The 22,711-nt window shown below is 43.1% G+C and overlaps 2 protein-coding genes across 12 annotated transcripts in view; one reads left to right on the forward strand and one right to left on the reverse strand.

Annotated features, from left to right (window-relative positions):
* Positions 1–22,711, forward strand: part of MCF2L2 (MCF.2 cell line derived transforming sequence-like 2) — a 181,150-nt gene that overhangs the window by 91,593 nt on the left and 66,846 nt on the right. The window lies entirely within an intron of this gene.
* Positions 150–21,912, reverse strand: B3GNT5 (UDP-GlcNAc:betaGal beta-1,3-N-acetylglucosaminyltransferase 5). 5 transcript variants are annotated; one of them, XM_037406996.1, is made up of 2 exons: positions 21,736–21,912; positions 150–5,621 (listed from the first exon to the last, which is right to left on the reverse strand). In XM_037406996.1, exon 2 carries the CDS (start codon positions 5,288–5,290, stop codon positions 4,154–4,156), a length of 1,137 nt encoding a protein of 378 aa, XP_037262893.1. In that variant the 5' UTR covers positions 5,291–5,621; positions 21,736–21,912; the 3' UTR covers positions 150–4,153. The 5 variants fall into 5 exon arrangements, with proteins under 5 accessions (XP_037262893.1, XP_037262892.1, XP_037262891.1 ...); XM_037406995.1 differs by having other exon boundaries at positions 21,689–21,912; XM_037406994.1 differs by having other exon boundaries at positions 21,628–21,912.

Genomic DNA, 22,711 nt, shown 5'->3' on the forward strand with positions numbered 1-22,711 from the left:
GTTTTGTTCTTAGAATTAAGATAACTGCGTTTATAGTACATTCACTACAACTATGGTGAAGGTTCACTAAGATTAAAATTAGATATAGTCAAGTTACTGAAATGCTTCAGACATGCATTTATACACAGTTTGTCAGCTGGAAACGCAAGCAAGATTTATCTTTTATTTTCAGTTGGGGGCTTGGGGTTTTTTTGCAATTTCCTTTTTTCTTAGAAGTATTAATTACATGGCATGAGAAAATAAATCATTAGAATAAGCCTTGCATATATGTACAAAAAAAGCAGTATTAAAGATCATCTCATTGCATTCAGGATATTCACATTTGACTATATGCCTGTAAGAAGTTTCTGGTTTCTTAAATGCAAGCAAAAATCTTCTCTCCCTTTCTGCAAAGTCTTGAGAAAGGGATTATTAATGATTTAGTCTAAAATACTTAAGTCATTTTAGTTTAAGAGGTGCAATGAAAACCCAGTTCAATTTAGTTATACTGCACTGTTTCTAGGGCAAGAAGAGCAAAGAAAAACAAAACCAAAAACCAGCAAACCAAAAAAAACCCACAACAAAACTCACCCTGCAACAAACCAAACCCCACAGTCTTCACTGACTTAATTTCCTTTGTTTTCTTCAGTACAATTCAGTTATGCCTCTATCTTACTCAAGTATAAGCTGAAATTACTTGATGCAAAAGACTGCATTTCTAAAACTACCAGCTTGATACATTATGCTAGGCAAATGAGAGAAACATACAAAAGTGCAACTTACTCCTATCTGAATTTAATTATACCCTATGAAAATACAACTGGTCTCCAAACCATCAGCTAGTTTTCAAAAGCTGCAGAGTGTCATCTGAAATAGAACTTACTTAGATAGATACACATCTCTTAGGAACAGTTGCCTAAAAAGAACATACACATTTGGAGTTAATATTAACAACAGGTTAAGCTTCTAACATCTGGCAGTTTTATACAACTTCAGACCTAGAAGCTTGGTAAACAAATTTATGAGTCCTCTCCTTTCTTGAAGACACCACAAAAGGTTTGGTTCAAGGTAGAATATGAGGAACGGCGCAGAAGGGGAAGCAGTTTGAAGTCCTCTCTTTGACAGGGAACTCAGAACAGCACTTAAAAGCATCAGAGCTCAGCTTGTCTGTTACAAAGACGACAACAAGAAATATTTAACCTCATTGTGGTGTTTTTTTTTTTTAAAAAAAGAAATAAGACTGTTTATTCAAAACAAATTTTATAAAACAATTGTCTTTGTGGTACAGAGCAAAGTTTAAGAATAAATATTGAATAATTTGTATAAAAATTAGTAGTATCAAAGGGAAAATGATGCAAACCAAACAAACAGGTAAAAAAATTTTAGCATTAAATATGCTGTGCAACAATGTCAAATTCTTAATGAGGAGTGACCATTCAGGCTGACAAGAATTTTATTTGTAGAAGTAAAACCTGACAGCCCTGCATTGGAGCACTGAGACTATTGTTACAAAAGATCCAGATGAAGGTGTACAAATCTTAAGTCACCGTTTAGAACCAGAAAATAAGTTTTCCAGCATCTCCATTTTTTGAAAGGAGTGCCTTCATGCTTTCCTTTTTATTCAACAAGCAACTTCTCTTCACTGCAGCAAAAGAAAATGCATACTACAAACATCAGGGCCCTTTTGAAAAACAAACCAAACAAAATTCAAACCAGCTGTAAAACAAAGTGTTACAATAGTAAAAAATGACTTTCAGATAATGGCAAATTACATCTAAGCAGTGTTTTAGGTGTTAGCTAGGTCACTACCCCATAGAAGTTTAAGCTACTTAGTTAAAACTTATTTTACCTTTTTTTGTATGAGTGAAAATAATAAATCCCAGCACATAGTTATGCTGGAAAAAATGTCTTATTAGTACATTTCGGTTGCATACTGTGTATGAAGACCCTCTTTCCCCACAGTGAACAGGGTGGCCTTTTCTATTAGCGCCATTTTGCTGTGCAGCTTGTTGATTTAAATGGTCAGAGATCTGATGAAGCAGCTTTCCCTCAGCACAGAATACTACTTTCTCTATATGTGCCTTTATTTCTCTGTAAGCCAACAGGTTATATAGATCTAGCGCCGTCTTTTGTTTTTTTTTCTTTTAAAGTACCCGCATCCTCATTACTGTAATCAATCTGTACAGGCTGGGTTTGTTCTTTTTAAAGTAGCAGCTGTTACATTCTTCAATCATTCTGAAACTGATAAATGATTTATTTGTGGGTTCTGTACATACCAAACATTTGGGTCCTGTTAGGATTCTTATTCTTTTCTTTCTGGAAAACCAATTACAGAAAGCTATCTATTTCACTTAATTCCAGTAATTACCTACCATACATCTGAAATGGCATCTTAGAGAACAGCAAGCTCACTCCTGGATTCTGTCTACACTAATATAAACCATTAGCCATTCAAACCATTAAAACCTGCAGCACAGCTCCAACAGCTGTAGCAGTTACTTAAGTCTGTATAGCTGTTCCACAGAAAAGTCAGAAAACACAGGTCAGGTACCTCACTGCTCCACACAGGGAGGAACTTCAGGCAGAAGGAAAAAGTCTAGGCTCAGACAGAAAACAAGTAGTATTGCTCCTGTAATTAGCACATTTCCAACAGATGCTTGATGATTTGTGAGCTTTTGCATTGTTATTGCTCTGCTGGGTAAGCTTGACTCATTCAAGCTTTCAGAAGTAGTTTTCTGACACTATCCATGCTCGAACTTTTTCCAGCATCAGATCAGATCGTAAGCAGTATCTGACTGTACCTTGTGGGCTGTGCGTCCAATCCAGGAAGAGCTACCACAGGTTTGGCAATTAGCAACTCAAATATCTGTCCTGAGAGTCTGTGAAAACACCACTAGTGAGCTACACAAGAAAAGACTGCAGACATCCTAGAACTTTGATTCTCTGCAATATTTATATGGCACCACAGTACAATTCGAAACAGCTGGAGTTTAAATATCACTTGAATTCTATCCTGATCTACAACACACAGGTGTTTTATTCCTCCTGCAGCTGATATTAACATTGAAATATATTTAAGATACAGGGTTTTGTGGACACAAACTACCCTGAAATTTTAAAGACTATCCTTGTGCTTAAGGCTACAGAAGTTTTAGTGATTTTGGTTTGTGTACTAAGTTTCTGTGGATGATCATCTCCCTATCCTTTCACTGTGAAGTCAAACTTTGTGCAGCAAGTATCTTCCTCCTTTGTTATACAAGCATGAAATTTTGCTTTTTACAGTCTTTAACAGCTTCAAAATACCTGTAAGTAATATTTTTGGGGACTTTTGCTTGCTTTTCACCTTCAGAACCACGAATACTGGAAAGCACAGGTATTGTTAAAAAAACACATTTAGCTTATTTGCTTATTAAAGATTGGACTCTAAATATACTGCCTCGGTCTTCAGAAGGCAGAGAAAGATGAGCAAAAAGAGTTACACAAGCAATAGCTTGATTTTTATTCTTTCAGGTTCTAGAGGGAACTCCTTTGTTACTTTAAAACAACCAAGTCAGAGGGCACTCAAACACTGTTTCCCTATTTCAAAGACTTAGCAAGCTTTGAGGAAAAGGTTGTAGTAGTCTTCACTTCTAGCACTCACTGTTTGTCAATTGTGCAGGTCCATACTTACTTTCCATGAAGCACTGAGAACTGGTGAATATTTGTAACTGATTAACATTGCTCTAAATTACTGCAATAGTCTCATTCATCAAGTCAGAAGTTCTATTTTCCTCATGTTTTGAAAGGTCTACTCCATTTTGATATAGAAGATTATTTTTTATCATATGCCTTAGTTCACATACATTTTTTAAAGAAAACTTAAGACTTACTGACAATTTCAAAGTAGTAGACATTTTCACCAAGCATTTCAAAGTCTAGAAGTCCGTTATAGTTCATTTAATCCAGATTTGCATCCCTTGGAGAGTGTAAAGGAAGAGGATACAATGTAAAAAGTTGCAATACAATAGGAGAGTTATTCCAATAAGAGATCGTGAACAGAATTTGGGACCATCTTTCCCCCCCCCAAACCCCAACTATTCACATGTAAGTTTTACCTCTTTCCACATTTACGTATTTTGAATAAACAGCTACAGTTGTTTTGGCTCAGTCGATCTTCAATGCAGATATTCAAGTATCAAGAAAATGCAGCTGAACAAGGATACGTGTCCTCATAGTATAGTTTACAGAGAAGCACAATATTAACTAGTCTGCAGTATATTCTACCCCAAACCCCTGAAGAAAACTCTTTAACTTTGGGATCTGTAGCCTCCTTCCAGAGCTGGTGAAGATCATCTACGTGTCCATGAGAAGTCATCATTTTTTTATAAATGCAGGGATGATATGGAGCCTTTCCTTCCCCAGAAAAAAATGCATGATATTGTGGTACAATTCCCATTTTATTGGCACAGAGACCCATGAAAACATCATCTATATAAAGACTTGTATTGAGGGTCAATGAAGCCTCATATACTTTAGCTGCTACATCATTTGATATTACATAAGCAGCTCCTGCTGTATAGTCAGGATAAGAGGGCCACTGGTACATTTCATATGGAACATAGTATTTGCTACTCTTGTCTCTTATGGGGGGTGATCCACGATGGACACGACCAATCCAGAAATCTTGAACACCCATTTGTGCTAGACTTTGGAGATAAGCAACAAGATTTGGCATATGGATAAATATATCATCATCTGCAGACATAATGAACTTGGCATGAGGACAGTACGCATTCACCCAGCTAAACTGCAAAAGCAATTTAAGAGTAAGATTGTGAAAAGTATCCAAGAAGTCTTGCTGAATCAAATCATTGTATTTCTGGTCTTCCAGCTGAAGTTCTCTTTGCAGCTGTGTTTGCTGCTGCTGACCTGCTGGTCGCCCTAAAGCAAAAAGAGTTTTAATGTTGGCGTTAAGTTGAGAACGAACATACTTCTCGTTACCCCAAGTTTGTCTAATTGCATCCCTCCGATGACTGTTTTCAGGAGAAGTCTTCACAAACAATAGGAGAAGGACATCCTGCTGCTGACATTTCTCTCTGTGGTTGATCAGGTACTGGTAGCTTGATACTCTGCCCAAGTTATCCCTGTTGATAGACAGGCTGTCATTCACAAAATGGTAGCTATTTATGAGGTATCGGTATGAATAGGACTTCATATGACTCACAATATGATTATCAAATGGTGCCCAAAAAATCATAAGACACAATACAAAGCAGGTGGCAAATATCTGCAAAAAATGGCATTTTCTGACTCTTCTGGGACTAACAAACATTCTGATGCAGTTTCTATAATCCTTATTCTTGTTTGGGATCAGTGTTTTTACAGTGCCTGTGTTTTAGTTTAAGAGCACAGTGTCACTCCAAGGTAAGTGTCCATCGTAAGGCACGTTGTCTTTCATTCGGCATCCTTGCAAAGCCAGCTTTGCTCACAGATTTCACAAGTCATCTTTCTCAAAAAAGATTTTTGTCTCATGGAAAGAACACAGACAGTTTTGAAAGACGAGACTTGCAGATGAGCGTCTTCCCTTTGGAGCATCTTGACGTGAACGCTACAGCTCTGACTGGGTCTTCTCCTGTGCTTCTTTCCTTCATGAAGATGAACACCTACCAATTGCAAGTGGGGGTGGGAAAGAGGGGAAAAGTTTTAGTGAGCTGTTATTAACACAGGTTAGGTTTTAAGTTTGGCCACAGAAATGAGCTGACTGCTCAGACGTTCCCCACCATACCTACCTACGCCCCCCCAAACACAGGCAGCGAGCTGGAGGCCCCAGCGCAGGCTGCGGGAGGCCGGACAAGAAGGGGAACCTGGCACAGAGGCTTCAGTTCCCACACAAGAAACCCTTTCTCAGAAAATCCCACTGCCCTTAGTTCTTTTAAGCTAGGAAGGAAACCACACCTACAAATGATGGAGTTTACAAGTTGTCTTTAAGCAGCCTCATAGAGCGAGACCCAGGCCGGCAGTGGGAGCACCAGGCCACAATGGCGGAGCCCCCGCAGGCCTCGCCTCACAGCCTGCACCCAGGCTCTCTGCAAGGGGCCCGGGGCCCGCTGGCGAGCAAGGCAGCCCTCAGGCTGGCCAAGGGCTGTGGGGGTGCAGGTCAGGCAGGACCCCCGTACCCCAGCGCAGTGCCACCGCCCCCGGCCCCGCACAAGCCCACTGCCTCCACCCTGAGGGAAAGGGCCACCTCCATGTTACCCCGTTGCCGGAGCTGGTCTGTCCTGCCCCAGCCCTGGTAGCAGTGCAGCGGCCTCATCCAGCACCTTCCCTGCAGGGGCCGCGAGCCCAGGGCAGCGCTGCTCTCCTGCCTCTGCCCGGGGCAGGCCTGCTGAAGGGAAGCCGCCATTAAACCTCCACAGCCAGCCTGAGGTTGGCTGAAAAGTGCCACTAGTACAACCATGCTCCAATGGCACCCATTACCAAACATCCCATGTATCAGCTTAGGACCTCTACTTTTTAACTGATGGTGCGGACAGAGATTGTTTGTAATCCCAGCTACCGTTATGAGGCAGGTTACGAGCAAGCTACACCAGACAGCACCACACAGACTCTCCAGTTAGGCACCCCTCTCACAGACACACCGGTTAAGACCAGACCGCTAACATTGCAGTGCTCCTGTCTCTGCTACCAGCCAGAGTTTTAGTGAAGAAAATAATCCTAAGCACAGAAAGTCCAACCAAACCCAGCCTTCCCCCCTGCAATTTGTAAAATTCACTTCTTGCAGCCAGAGTTGTCTCTCCTATCTAATAAACAAAACCAGCCTGAATTAGAAGTACTTGTTCATCCCATAAAAACCTGACAACAGAGTAAGCTCTCAGTCCAGAGGAAATGCAGGACTAGCACCCCACAAGCTAAGCACTACTTAAACAGACACACAGCCCCTGAAGCAAGAGAGCACAAGCTGTCACTATTATGTTAAAAAAGTTACACGCAACACAAACGTTTTGACATTGTTTTACCCATTTGAGGTCTTGCAACTAGATAGCATGACAAGAACAGAACAGATTATACAGAGATAAGAAAACCTGCAGCAATTTTCTGCTGTAGTTATCTACAACAGGAAGGGGACTGGCTGTTAAAAATGGAACCTGTGCATTGGTGCAGTTGAGGCTTGCAAATTGTAGTGCATAACAAAAAAGCTGTATGGGCAGTTTGGTGAATAAAAGTCAGCCCTTTTTATAGTATCAGTTTAAACCCTTTTTATTTTGGAAACACGAAGCTAAACAATGCACCTCAGAGTTATAAACTCAGCAACTTTACAATAGAACGCTAGTGCAAAGCTTACTGGTTTCAGATGAAGCACAGAGATGCAGGCAAGCTGGCATGTCACAGAAATCCAGACATTTGATAGCTCCTTTTGGAGGACTGGGTCTGAAGATGCCCGCTACTTCCTGAGAGTGAGGATAAGTTCTGGTTTTTCCTCCAACCTAGATACTTATTGGTGCTCTTTTCCAAAAACTCTGTACTCTTTGCAAAGTTGACCAGCTAGCACTAATGCTGCAGCATTATTCCCCCAACTAAGTTTACAAAAAAAAAAAAAAAAAAAAAAAGGTAAGCTCAGCCTAGGTGGTCAGGTTGCCTGATCATCGTGACAGCTTAAAACAGCTGACTGACTTTTCTGAAAGTTAAAAGAGCACGAGGCAATCTATTTAGCCACTTGAAGCAAAGTCTACCCTGGTAAACACTGGAATCCTAGTCACCAAATACAACTTTTTTAGGTTACACTTGGATAACATGTTTTGGCAACAATATGCAATTGCCCAAGTCATCTGGTAAAAAGAGACAACAGTCAACATCACAAACACAAAAGTGAGAGTCGCTGAAGACTAGCCTACATGACAGTTATTGCCACTAGGGAAGGGTAAGCACCTCCAGAACAAAAAACCAGCAACCACAAAACACAGAAGTCACCACGGAAACAGCTTTTATTATGGAGCAGATAGTAGGGCACAAGAGATGCACATAGATTTTCTGCTCCCTTGCACCCCCCCTCCTGGAAATCAGAGATGCTGGAAAGAAAACTTAAGCTTTTCCTTGAAGAAAAAGCAAGCCATGAAATCACCTGACTAAAGGCTGGAACAGTCTGGTGTATCACTACCTCGATCTAGTTCAGGGGAATTAGATCAGCCTTTAGTAGACAGAAGTTGTTCAGAATCCCCTCTCAGAAACATCCCATCTTTCATTGTCAGAACTTTTTACAGCTCATTTACAACACCCATCCTTCGGGCTTAGTCATGCTCTCCTTCCCTTAGCAGGGGAACAGGCTGACTCACCACAGGAGCTATTCACTGACAACTAATTCTCAAGATTCTGAGAAAAGAAAAAACCCAACCACCATACCATACCCATGTGTTCTCCCCAGCAAGAGGAAACATGGTGGAACAGAGATAAAACCATCCTCGATGGCCATTTTTTCTGACCATAGTTAAAAGTGTTTTGCCTCTTGGTGTGCATTTTCTTACTTGCGGCTTGGAAGCTTTTAGATCCACTGAGATTGGAGAAAGACTGGAAAAACCAAGCACCCATACACAGTTCCTGTAGCTGCCTTCCTTTCTGGTAGATTTAAGATTCACAACTCATGCAGTCTAGTTGCAAGTACTGCAAGCCTTTTTCACCCTGCAGCGATCCTACCTTTCCTAAAGGGCTTTGTAATTTAACCTTTCAGTATTACAAGCATGACTGTCATTTGAATGTAGTAACTATTTACACTTCCATATTTTGCATTCAGTAGATGTTCTAGGATGAAAGTGGAGCTACCATGGTTTGTTACGCAAACTTGGTATCTTGTAGAATGACCACTGTGGAAAAGCAGATCCTTAGAGAGCTACTTTAAATGCTCACAGAAGTCAGTATTTGAAAAAAGTCAGTCTGAAGTTAATTTCAGGACAGAAACAGAACATTTTTGGAAAGTCCTCTGAGGAGAGACAGACATGGGAGATCCTAAAGAAACAGAGACACTTTAGACATGAAACACCAGAGACACAGACCTGCAGGGAAAAGAGCCATGAAGGGACAACATTCACACATAAGGCACTCCAACACGGAAATTTTTTTCCAACTACCACCACCCTGATAAAAACCCTAAACTCAAGAGAGACCAACTAAGACCACCCAGAGGGAACACCCCACAACTCCCAGCTACAAATTCTGTCATGTGGTATGATACACATGCTGGGCTTTAATTAACCTGTAATATCTGACATACCACATCCCTGCGTGACACACTTTAGGACAAAGAGATCATAATATACAGTTATTTTCACTCCTTCTGCCTAGGACAGAAGCTATGTTTAAATCACAAGTGGCTTTTCCCAGGCAATGCAGGATATTCCAGGAAACACCATTCTAAATAGAACCATTTTGCACTATCAGCTTGTAGCAACTGTCCCTTTCACATCAACAACTCTTAGATGAAGTTCAGAAGATCTACAAGAAAGAACACCTCAAACATTACCTAGTTTCAAACAGAAGTCATCTGAAGAGCTGCTGATCACTTATGTCCATGTCTTGACCTTGGCTATGCCAAAGAGACACTTTAAGGGTGCAGTCCTATGGGATGGTTGACATCAAAAGCTTAACTGCTGCCAGTTGGGAACAGCCTTAAAGTCACTCTTCCCCAACCCATCCTCACCACACAGACCTTCCACAGCTTGCAACAGCTCTGGAGCTTATACAGTTGCTCAACAAGCCAAATTCAGCTTCCTCCCAACATCTTCCCCTCAGAAAGCAACCTGCTGAAACCCTGCAGGAAAGATCAGAGTGCTTAATTCAGGTCAGGCTGTATCTAGAGCCTAACCTAAGTGCACAACAGCACTCAACGGTTTCCTTTGCAGAACCAGATGTAACACACGTTTCTGAAGTTTTCAGTCTTTTCGATTTTAAGGCTACTACCAAGGCCCTGTGTTACTACAGAAAACTTTAAAGTCTAGGGCAGGCTTTTGGTCTGAATTCAGACTAGTCCTGTCACATGAGCTACTCCAGATAGAACTTTTTTAATAATGGAGCGGGATGTCCAGGTTAGGAGGCACACTGCAGAGATGCTCCATCCTGCTGGAAGACTTCAGATGTCACATGGACCTAAACTGCAGCACCAAAGGAATGTGCCCAATCACAGAGGTGACCAGAAGCAGAAACTCTGCAGTTAAAGCTGCATGGCCCAAGATTAGCACTGCCTGGATTTAATTCAGACAAATTTGTCAAGCTCAGTGTACTACGACAATCCTGAAAAGAGCAAGCCGGATTTTCTTGAAGCTTTCAAAATCTCTTTAGAAAGGAGTTACAGGGTTCAAAGAACACATTTTGGCACGTTTGACAGTTTTGTTTAAGTAGAATTTTAAACTAGTTTGCAATGTTTGGTTTCTGAGCAATTTAAACAGTTAAAATTCCTATGAAATTGAACTCTTCCATCTCCAGCTGTACTGATTTATATACTGCTTACACCAAAAGACCAACAGAAACATAGTCAAGTTAGCACATCAACTAAGCCATCAAAATACAAAATTACACGTTTATCAATATTTTCCCTTCCAATTGACTACTTAAAGGGTAAGAAAGTATGTGCCTAAGTTAATGGGAGCAAAGCCTGAATGGACATTGCTGCTTACAGCTTTAGCTACAAGATTACATAATCCAGGTTCCTCACCATTTTTCTGTTGCTGACATGTCTTCACAAGTCATGCTATCTGCCATCTCTACCCTGGCCTATGTCCTCCTTCACTCCCCAAGATCTGAAGAACTCTTTATACATTAATAATTTGCTTTAAAACTAATCTTCAAGTTCCTCATAGATGAGCTGTATCACAAAAGAAAACTGAACAGAAACACCAAGTTACACCTGTGACACTTCTAGGATTTCCTGCAGTAGTGACAGGTCACTTTAAGGAAAAAAAGATGCATTAAGGTACTTAGCTAAACCTTCCTTCCTACGTAGTTCACAAATGCCAGGATGGAAAGACAGCATAAGCACACAGCCTGCAAAGAAAATAATTTCAAGTATTGTCAAAACTTCCACTGTTACACCATCTTCTGTACAGAACTGGTGAGAAATGGATGTCAATTTGGACATGTATCCCATAGAAAAATATAGTCACAATGACAATGGGATTAACAAAAAGAACCAGCCTACTGCTATGAAGATCTATGCAAAGTTTAAAGTCATAGATGCTGCATCAATAAAGAACATTAATGCAGGGATCACTGACGGTAGCTTTGAAAATTTTGTTTCAAGAACATTTAACACACCTTCTGCAGCCTCATATGCAGGCTTTGCCTGCAAATTCTTTAGTTTGCCAGCAGCAGGCAGGGGACAGTTTCCTGGGATGTTAGAATCGGCATTCTTAGATGTTTTTTGTGCATGCATTGAAGATCTCTCAGATTGAGCAGACACCTGATTTTTCAGGTGAAACTTAACACCTTCCAAAACACAGACTCCCTGAGTGATTCTGAAGTTGCTCAGTCAAGAGTAATCCCCTTATGAAAAATAACGGGTCCTGAAGTATAGCACTTCCTTCAGGAGAGCTTTGTATCAGAGATAACAGCAGCATCATATAGAAAAATGAGACACTGAAAGCTGCAATCACTTACTGCTTCTCATTGATGTGTAACACTTCTAAGTGCTGGGGCAATCTCTGAAGTGTTCATTGGTAGAGAAATTCAAAGGATGGCAAAGCATTAGACTGCAATTGAGCAAAGCATTTCAACTCCTTCAGGGCTGGAAGCAGAAACAGATTGTAATACTCAACTCTGCCAAGAGACATCTAAGTGCCAGTAGAGATGTAGTTTCTACAGAGATTTTGCACTTGCTGTGCCCACTGGGTGGAAAGGAAGAGGGTGATTTCTTCCGTTTCCCCTAAAAGGAGCAGCAAGCTTCCCAGCTGCTACAAACAAATCTAAATGGAGACATCTGCCAGTATGGACAGAATTGCCTTAAGGTGCTTTCATCAGTCAGTCCCCTAGAACACCTACTGTGCAGATATCAGGAGAGGAGCAGAATCACACCTTTCAAGCACCAATCTATGCTTAGACTGCAGTTTTCAGTTGCTTTAACCTACTATATCCACTGCAGACTCTTCCCCATACAAGCTAAAAAGGAGGACTGCATTTTCCAGCATGAAAACCTCCAAAATACAAGTAATTTAGTTCAAGGGATTTTGCACAAAATGCACAAGCACCAACATGCAATTCTTTGGTTTGTGTGCAGCAGATTGGGTGAAAAGAGCCAGTTCTTCATACCAACAGTAAGGATAATACTCCGAATTTTCAGAGTCTGGCAGCAACCTGATTGAGGCCACACGCCCTCATTTTCTGAGAAGAGTGACTAAGTAGAGCACTTAACCTCCACGCAGCAAGTCAGAGCCCTAAGATACAACTACAAAGGCCGTAGTGGTACCTATTGTACAACCCATTGCACCCGTTTCAGCAGATGCCAGTGATAAGCTCTAATACTACACCGAACAGCAGTCTGTATTTATATAAATTCACATTTACAGTGCCAGTATTTAAAGACGTGCGAGATTGGTACACATTCCTTTCAACTCCCATGTAATAAGGCAAAAATAGACAGCAAAGGGGCAGAGCACACTAACTGCAGCTGCTCACGTTACCCATTGGGTGTAGGTGGCAGAGCTTTAAGTATCAAATCCATTTGCACAGCGCTACTCTTTCTGCTTCAGAGCAGCACTTCAGTCAGCACTTTTTACGCGCTCCAGAAAGCTTCCCCCCAGTTTTATAGCAGGTCATGTCTGTTCATATTTGGAACCTTCTGTACAAGTGGTGTAAAGAATTTTCTAGTGACTATACATCAGTCTCAGATTATGCAAAGTGGGTGAGGATCGCAAAAGGCATTACTAAGAGGGCTAGCTTGCCACTGCTTTCTACCCCACATTAGCGTACTCATCTCTTTACAAATGTGTATTTCAGAAGGACATCCCATTACACAGGTCAAGCTCTCAGCTGAAAGTTGGCTCAAACTGAAGGCTGAAGAAAACTCTTTTGCCCACAATAAAGAAAGCAATTAGCATCATAGAATGATAGAATCATTTAGGATGGAAAAGACCTTTGAGATCATCAAGTCACACCATTAACCCAGGACTGCCAAGTCATCACTAAGCTCCACGTCTACAGATTTTTTTAATTACCTCCAGGGATGGTGATTCCTCTACCTCCCTGGGCAGCCTGTGCCAAAGAAATTTGAATAAGCAAGCAGTTATGGATCTAGTCCAAAGCTCAATACTGGATGACAAGAGAATGCAAATTCTCTAGTTACACAGTAATGCTGAATCCCTGTTTCATAGCATGGTAAAAGTTGAAGAGCTACAACATTACAGTCATGCCTAATCAGTAATTCCTTCTGCTGCCATTAAGTAAGCCCATTCAAATATTTATTTGCAGCTAGAGATGTTATTTCCTGCCTGCTTTCCCCACAAACCTAAGGTGATTTCCAGTCTCCAGGCCATACCTGAAGATCAAGCTGAACAAGTATCTGAGGCAGACTAGCTGCCAGCTGCCAAGCTAAATGCAGAAGTCAAAAATTTAAGACTGACAACTAATTGCAAGATGACTAGTTTAAGTTGCTTTTCTATGGGGCCTCACTTTTTTTTTCAGAATACTTTTCAAAAAAATACAGTGAGTTAGAAAGTGCGCAAAGAACTCATTTAAACAGAAGGCCAATACTGTTGTACCATGGCTGTTTCTAAACCATGCTAGACTTTTGCTATCCTCGTTCCATGTTTTAAGTTTTTCATTCCAGAGTAAACATTCTCTCATCTGCTCTGCAGCCAATCTCTCTTCCTCAGATAATACTCTAGCCTATGATCCCAATTCAGCATCCAACTCCAGATGGATCTCTCTTACTGCGGCAAAAATTTAGTCAAAATCTGGATGTTACACATGTCACTAGCATGCAGGCACTAAGGCAGGAAGACAAATCAATTCAATTTGTAGATTAAAATGCAGGGATTTTTTGTGCCACAGCATTGCATTTTTTTTTTCTTTCAGTTAGACCAGCAATGAAAAAACATGTTGGAATTAAAAAGAAGTCGAGTCAAATACTGGTTAACTTACTGGGTACAGGAAATAGTGGAGTTTTTTTCGTGTTCTATTGGGCTTACATCTCTCTTTTCCAGATTTAAGTTTGCACAGGTCAGAGATATGTGAACTCATGGTCCACACAGCCGAGTAACATCCCATCTAGACTTTCCAAATCAGCTTAGCTGCCTAAGTTTGCCTCTCTTATGCATGGCTTATTAACCTTAGCCAAGTGTCACGCTGCCCTACCATCCAGGCGTTTATACTCCATACACAACTGAGCATGGCAGAAGTCTTGGATCACCCCTTTCTGCATCAAATCTTTTCCTCCAGTAGTTCACGTTCCTAAACCTACAAGTAAAGCCCTGGGAAGCAAGTCTGCAGGTTTACTTGTCTACCCGCAAACCACGCACACAAAAGTTTAAGGAAGCTGGGCTGCAGAACACTGGTGCTGGTTCCCATCTCAATAGTACCTGGGGTCAGTAGGAGCCAACATCACTTTTGTTAAAGACTCTTCCACTTAGATGACCCAAGTCACATAGTCAGGAACACAGCCTGTTTTTCAGTTCTTTATACATGTTGTAGAAATTAAGGAGCAAATCAGGTCCCAGTCCTATGCACAGGGACACCAGACAGTGCAGACTAATTTGCTGTGTTGCCTGGGAAGTACCCGGGTCTTCAGTTTCAAGGCCATGCTTTCCTCATCACATAACACACCCCCAAGCAAGCACAAGGTCTAACACTAGGTTGAATCCACCATGCAGAGATGTACCTCAAGCAAAGCACACATCTACACACAAAGGTGTCCTAGGAATTTAAGGCAGTCCTCTTAAAGCAACTATAGGATCAGCTTAGAAAAGAAGCAGCTCTGTGGAAAAAAAACAATACTTCTATCAATACCTAAGAAAGCATCTACATATATAATTCAGAGACGAGCTTTCCGATGAATGAAAAAAATCATGAGAAAGGGGATCATTAATCTTAAAGAGGTTCCCTAACAGCTCATCACCCCCACAAGCGTAATGGGGCTGCCATTGCAACAACACTTCAAAGCCCTCCTCTTGAGATCACAAAGAGCAAATATTGCTTAAGCCACTCTATCTTTCCTTACACCCACAGATCGACAAGCACTTAAGAACAGACAGTCATTGCATGCTCTGTTCCCTTGGCCCTTAACAGAATCATGCCTTGTTCATTCTCAACCCTTCCCGTTCACCACTGTGCATAGCTGCCAGCAAATCTTAAGCTGAAAGAAGTGTTGTATTCTACTTGAGGCTGAGGGAAGAGGAGAGTTATTAATAACCCTGTCTGCTTCTTGGATAATCTCATCTAGTGAGTTGTCTTCTTTTATTAATAGGAAATCAATCTATTCAAATGAAGCAAGCAGGCTATCTGACCATGTATTCACTTCTTGTTTAGTATTTGTAGTTCAGTGTTTTCTTAAGAGATTAATTCCCTTTTGTGGTAGTTCAGCACTAATTTGGCACCAAATGCAAATGCAGTGTAGAAGTCTCTCTCTCCACACACTGTGTATGTACACCCACACTTTTTACAGAAGCATGAAGTACTAGTCATTCAAGATACATCAACAGAAGTTAAGAAACTTCATTTTTAATTAATTCAATTTTGAAGTTACATAAACAGCACCTTGAATTCCATAAAAGAGTCACCCTAACTTCAGGCAAATAGTCTAGAAACAGCAAACACACCACACTGTCGGTTTCTCCTAAGTCCCAACTTCCAGACTGCACACAGTCTTCACTGCCATAAGAAAGCCCCAAACAGCTTTAAAGCTGAAACTGAATAAACATGCTAGAAGCATTACATTAAGAGGTACATGTATGTTAAGTCAAACTCCTAGCAAACAGACACAATCCAGACCTGTTAGGTTTGTGCTCTCCCATCTCTCTCCAAGACACCACTTGTTGAGGAGCGGCAGTCAGTTTGAAGAGAGGGTTAGAGAAAACAGCAAAGAAAGTTTTGCCAAATTTAAGTGTACTGGAAGAGCCAGCCACCAGAAAAGTAGAAGAGTGTTTTCTGCATTTGCAACAGCTGTTGACAGAAGTCACTACTGGTTTTGCACTTCCATGACATTTGGATTCATATGGCTAGCTAGCCTCCTTTATTTCAGTAGTACAGCATTAAGCTAAGGTCTATCTCAATTATTTTATATGACTACATAAGTTCAAGGCTTTAATGTAGTTTTCACATTTTGAATAGTTTTCAAGACAGTCAAGTATTTCACATAAAGTTACAAAGAACCAACAGCTCTTGAAGAACAGACTCAATACAGAAGATCCTACATACATATTGGGGGTCTCCATGTTTGTTTCAAGCAAGCTGGAAAGCCAAAATCCTCAGATTTTATCATAAAGTGGATCGAGAACCACCTCAACATATACAAAGGAGCTGCAGATTGGCTGGAATAATAGCGGCACAAGGCTTTGTTTAAGCCTGTCTGCAGACTGGGTGGGATGAATTCCATTAATCCTCTCCTACTTCTGTGGGAACCAAGGAAAATTTTGGCCTTTTATACAGCCTTTTTTTTCAAGGCAACAAGGCCAGGGACTAAACAGGAGACACTCATCTGCTTTTTTCTGTTACAAAACATGGGGAGCAGGAACAGCACAGGCTCATGGCAGAAAAGTGGAAGAACAGAACCAGCACCCCCCACATGCACCAGCGAGAAACGTGACAATACAGTAAGCTGTAGCAACTCAAGAACAGCATCCTGCAGTTTCTAGCTCACCACAGATGAAGTACCCTCACTGAGAGCTGCTAACAAGTCAATGGCCGTAACACACCGCAGAACAGAAGACTACACAAAGAATTCCTCAGGCCTAGCTTCAAGATTCAAATTGGATAAGAAAAGTCAAACAAAGGAGCTGCAAAACACTCCCAACATGTTTAATAAGCAGTGAGGTTTCTCCAAGACTACTTTGTAAATTAACATGAAGCAACTTGTGTATTTGCATTTAACCAGAAGTACTTGTCTCTGCTTAGGAGAAATGGATAGTAGGTCACACTATTTCATAATATCAAGAGCCAGTAAAAATAGTATTTTTAAATTTATAAATGTGTCTGTTGTATATATGTGTGTATATGCACACACATTTATATGCAAGACTGATGTAAGGCCAAGAATGTAACTGAACTGCACACAGCACAAGATTAAGCTCTGCTGCGAGGACAGTTTAGTGAAACAGAGTGAAGTAGAAACTACAAATGGAATTCATTAGGAGGCAGACCACAAAACACCAGTCTGTGGACTCTAGAAGGAAGCTACAAAGATGGGAGCAGAAGCTTAAAAGACAGGGATGACTTAAGGCAGAAGGAAAAACAAAAAAATCCATTAAAGATGCCTGCTCATTCTAGAAAGTTGAGCTTAGAGAACAATGCAATAGAAAGTCAGTACTTGTAATTACCACAAGACTTCACTTGGGTCTTTCAAACAAAGCAGCCAGAAACTCAGAAAAGAATTAGTCGCAAGTATGGTACCTTTACCACCCCTGTTACCCATTACAAGGGTTTCCTACTGAAAGTGTAGTGAGTAAGTATTTTATTGGAAAGTCAGGAAAGCTACAAGGAAGAGTTGCAAAAAGCACTGTCTAGTCTTAACAATAAAACACACTGATTACATACCTGAGCATACAGTGCAAAATGAAAGGCTAATCTTCCTTTAGTTAACCAAGTCAAGTAGAAGAAAATCCATCTATCCTCTATTTCATATTCCATGGAAAACCACAACTAATAGAGGGCTGAGGGAAGGGGGCTGCAGTGGTGTACAATGAATAGCAGTTTAAAGAACAAGAAAAACTGTAAGTTTCCTGCCCCAAGACAGAAGGCTAGTTTACGTCAATCAGCACAAGACTCTTCGGGTTCTTAGCAGCAGCGCAACTGGAAGAAAAAAGCTGCAGGATGCAGCAGGAGAAATGTGAGCAGAAAGTGACTTACTGACCCAACAGCAAGTTCAATTTGAAGCAACTTTCCTCAGTCTAAATGCCAAAGTACTAGCTAAAAATCTCTTCCTTTGCTGGTATGTCCCAAGGCACCTCCAACAGTACATGATCTGTGTTGGCAGAAGGGGTTCTTTATTTCAAAGTTGCTGCACCCGAGTGGGTGAAGTTGAGCTGCTGCATCTGAAAGGTGACAGCTTACCTTCAAGGCACCAGCAGCATTCCTGGAAGTTGAGTAACCGAACACTTTTTATTCAGACTGTAAGACTATATCCAGCAAACTGGAGATGGCACCAAACTTGACCTCATGAAACTGGTTTGCAGCAGGTAAACTTGCACTGCACTACAAGGCAGTCTGCGGTCTTTAGCAATACGTAGACCTATGCCCCTCTTCAACAGTCCTTCAAACCGGAGTTACTTTTGCTTACAACATCCTCTACTTTCAACATCATCTGTCCACAGGATGTTTAAGCAGTCCTGAGATCTGTTAGATTTTCTGGGTTATTTGGGCATGTAGCAGCAGCATCTCCAAGCCACAGTTCTATGTTGAAGATCAGACTACGCAGTCACCCAAGCAACAGGTAAACTTCAGGACTGGTACAGGTTCATACTAAAAAGTTGCAACTCTAAAGCAAAGGGGTTGTTTCATCATCCTATTTCCACACATTCTGATGGTTTCTCCATTGACTACAGAATCTAACTGGTGTCATCTTTCACAGGTCCTTCAATAGCATTCCTCCCCTTGCTTTCCAAGGGCAAATATCCTATTCTCAAAACTTATGAGAAAAGGGAAACCTCTCAAGTGTCTGTGACTTATTTCAGCCTTTGAAGACTCAGGAATGTACAGATTTCTGTTCAGAATCTGGAGCGGTGTTTCCCAAATATTTCAAAGATTCCAAATACGCAATGTCTCCTGTATCAGTGGAAAATCCTGCTGTCACTTCCAGCCAACCTGACAGAGGTGCACCATGCTGCTTTGCACTGGAATTTAAAGAGTAGTTATTACTGAGGTCTGCTAAATGGTCAGATAGCCTCACTCAAGATGTGTGTATCCCAGGAAGCTGATAAAGGTACTTTACTAAACCCCGCAGGCTGGTATGGAAGGAAGTTCTAGCAGCACAACACTAATCCATCACTTTTAGCCAGTTCCAAGGCCCAGCAGACCCACTGCAGTAACAGCAAAACTGCAGTGAGGTTTCCCAACAGCAAAACCCCCTCCCACTTCTGTACTTTTTAGTAAGCAACATCAAGTTAAAGGATTACCTAGACAATTCCTCAGGTACAGACAGATAACCATGGGAGATGAGGCAATGCTTAGCACATCCTGGATGCCATAACACTTGTAGGTGCAGAAAAACACCCAACACACAAGCCACTGGCATTTCAAATGATAAGCTATGACTTGCAGGGTTTTCCACATGCTTCTCCCTGATCTGTAGGTGAACTGTCATTCCTAGCTTCAGTACTCACTATTCCAGTTTGTCCAGAGAGACTGTCCCAACTGCTGGCTTTGAGCAGAATGAGCAACCAGTTTGATTCTCAGTAATTATGGATCTTGGAGAAAACAAAGCGATACAGTTTTGACTGACTCAATGGAAGAGAGCGACTAAGCAGATATTGCTATTACATTTCTAAGCAGAAAAAAAACCAACAAAACCTTACCAGCAAAAAAGCCCATATTTTTACCAAAATGATATATTTCTGTATATAACAGATGGTCGGCTTCTATGAAACTAGTTCTGTGCAGAACAACCAGTAACTCCCATAATACCAGAGCAACACCCAGCTCTATGTGACAGTCCAGCCTTCTGGAATACTGCTAGAATACTCCATGGCTGTTATCAACTGTGATTTAATATTGCCTGCCCTGCTCAACAAGGGGAAAAAAAAGCTGGCGTTTATCCTCTCTTAGATTACAACTGTTTTCCCTTCTTTTAAAATAATCTATCCCTTTGCTGACCCCATCCCTTCCCCTTTCCAACTGCTAGGAGGAATGCAAGAATTGGGGAGGAGAAGCGAGAACAAGACAGCATCATACAAAACAGATTTCAACAGCCACACTAGGCGTTTCAACACTACTGCTAAGGGATCCTTGGCGAGTCACTAGATGCAGATGCACGTAGAGAGTCCTCCACCGCTTTGCACGGCCAGAACACAATTACAGGCTTTTCTTTTTGGCATTGCCTTGCACTTAGTTTAGTTGCTTACAACAGAGCCAGTCTCCCCTCTCTGGACACTCCCAACATCTTGCTCAGCAGCAGCTCAAGACGCTAAAAAGCACAGGCGTTCCGATGCGCCCCCAGCGAGGGCGAGCACCCCGCCGCCCCTTCCCCCGCCGGACCCCAGGGCTCTGCCCCACACCCCGTCCTGGCGCGGCAGCCGGCGCATCCCAAGCTCTTCCCAAAACCCGTGAAACCCAGAAGGCTCAGGAATACTGGGACGCTGGCACTGGGGCGGGCCGCAGCACCGCCACCCTCCCGCCACCGCCAGCTGCGGGGCGCCCGCGGATCCCGACATGAGCCAGATCGATCGTTCGGGACCGCCCCGCCCCGCCTGCCCCGGGCACTCGCGGAGCCCCGGGCACCCGCGGAGCCCCGGCAGCAGCTCCGGCCATGCGGCCGCCCCTTCGGGCAGACAAAGGAGGGGGCCGGCGCGGCCCTGCCCCTCGCACACCCCCGCCGCAGCGGCGCGCCCGACCGCCGCCCGCCGGCTCCGCAGCCCCGCCGCAAAAAAAAAAAAAAAAAATTAAGGCGCTTTTTGAAAGCGTTCGGTATCTCCCCCTTTCGCCTAATGCGTTTCCTCACGCCGATTTTTTCCTACGGAGTCCCCAGAAATAGTTCGGGAGAGGGGTGGGTGCTCCCGGCGGGGCGCCGCCAGCCTCCGCGCGGGGAGAGGAGCTCCCGGCGCTCATTAGCGCTAACGAGGGCAGGGCGGGAGGGCTGCCCCGGCGCCTTCGGGGGCGCGTCCCCGTGTTGCAACCCAGGGCTGAGCGGAGAAACTCCGAGCCGGAATTGCGAGTTCCTTAGGCGGGGGAAGAAAAAAGCCCCACACCCACTTTTCCTGTAGAGGAAAAAATAAAATTAATATTTAGAGCAATGGGAACGCGGGAGCGGCTGCCGGATGCAGGGCCGGGGGGCGGCGGCACTGCCACTGCTTTGAATGGGCGATTTCCCCGCAAACCTTGAGCGGCTGCGAGTTTTTCCTTCCGCGGCTCGGGGCGTGAGTAATACCCCGAAAGGGCCACAAAATGTTTCAGAGTTTTCCCTGCTTTTTCTTTTCTTTGAACACAATCGACAATCAGACAATGGCAAGAGACCCGGGGGGAATCTGCTGGAAGGCTCCGCAAAACACAGAAAAACTGCGCTGAAGTTTGGGTCTCGTTCATCGCAGAAATGTGAAAACCCAAAAGCCGGACAAAACCCTTCTTTCTTTACGGCAGGAGTAAGACAGCCGCGTTCGGAGAAACCTTTTAAACAAAGCAGTCGGAAAACTAGTTTGCCCAAAGCATGGCACCGCAATTCCAGAAACGCGGAGAAGCGAGACACCCTCCGCCCCGGCGCAGCCCAGCCCCTGCAGCCCCCGAAGCCAGACGGAGAGGAGAAAGCAGAGTACATTCGCTAACTTTAATTACCCAGCTACTCGCTTCACACCGAAAGCGAGGGAGGCGGACTGCTCTTTGCAAGCGAACGCACCGGCAGAGCGGGAGGGAGGGCGGCCGGCCCGGCGCAGACGGCGGTACCTGACCGGCGAGCCCCGGCAGCCGCTGCCGCTTCCGTCCTCGGGGCAGGGGGCTCGCGCCGCCGCCCGCGCGCGCGGGCCGCCCCAATCACCCGCCGCATATAGGGGCCCGCGAGCCGCGCAGCCAATCGGCGCCGCCTCTCCTCCCCCTCCGCCGCGCGCCGGGGCTCGGCCCCGCTCGGCGCGCGGCGCGGGTGTCCCGCTGTTTATAAACACCCGCCCGGCGCGGGGCGCCTCCGCCGTGCGTGCTCCCCGTGCCGGGGTGGTGCAGGGTTGGGTTTTTTTTTTTTTCTTCTTTTTTTTTTTTTTTTCCTCTCCTCCTCCCTTTTCCCTCTTCCTGTTCCTCTCTCCTGAGGAGGTGGCGAGGGTGAGGCGGCGGTGAGCTGTGTGGGGAAACGGCAATGCGGTGACGCTCGGACTGCTAACAGTAACGCTTCTTAGAAATTCAACGATACGTCTTAAAAATATCTCAGGGGACGCGACAAAGCTTTAGCTAATTGCTGCGCTAAGTCTCCGAGGTGCTAAATAACATCTGGGTAGGTAGCTTAAGGTCGCAGTGAAACTTACTTCTTGTTGGAAATCTTAAGAGGAGAAATAACGGTGGGCTTTAGCGGGTTTTTCTTTTCTACTTTCCCCACGTAATTAGTGACTTACTCGCATTGTCTTGAGGGGGATGCCTGATTCACTGAAGTACATCAGCATTAAGGCAGGCACTGTAGGCAGCAGACCGGGATGGAAGTACTTAGAAAGCAAACCAAGGTGTAAGTGCCAGCAATGTGCCTTCTTTAATACACTTTTGCAAACCTTTGTAAAAAGAGAAATGAGGTTAAAAAAGGAGAAAAAGAGAAAAAAAAAAAGCTCATTCATGTTAAGCTGAAAAGCCATTTATAATGCAGTGCCTTGTATGATTTATTGGAAATCTGAAATTTCTCACTGAACATAAGTATCAAACACAAGTCCACTGTGTATCTTCCATT

The sequence above is a fragment of the Falco rusticolus genome, chromosome 13, assembly GCF_015220075.1.
Source record: "Falco rusticolus isolate bFalRus1 chromosome 13, bFalRus1.pri, whole genome shotgun sequence".
Classification (NCBI taxonomy): Eukaryota; Metazoa; Chordata; class Aves; order Falconiformes; family Falconidae; genus Falco; species Falco rusticolus.

Excerpts from the sequence above, each read along its gene's own strand:
- B3GNT5 (XM_037406996.1), bottom strand. The coding sequence starts at position 5,290 with ATGTTTGTTAGTCCCAGAAGAGTCAGAAAATGCCATTTTTTGCAGATA.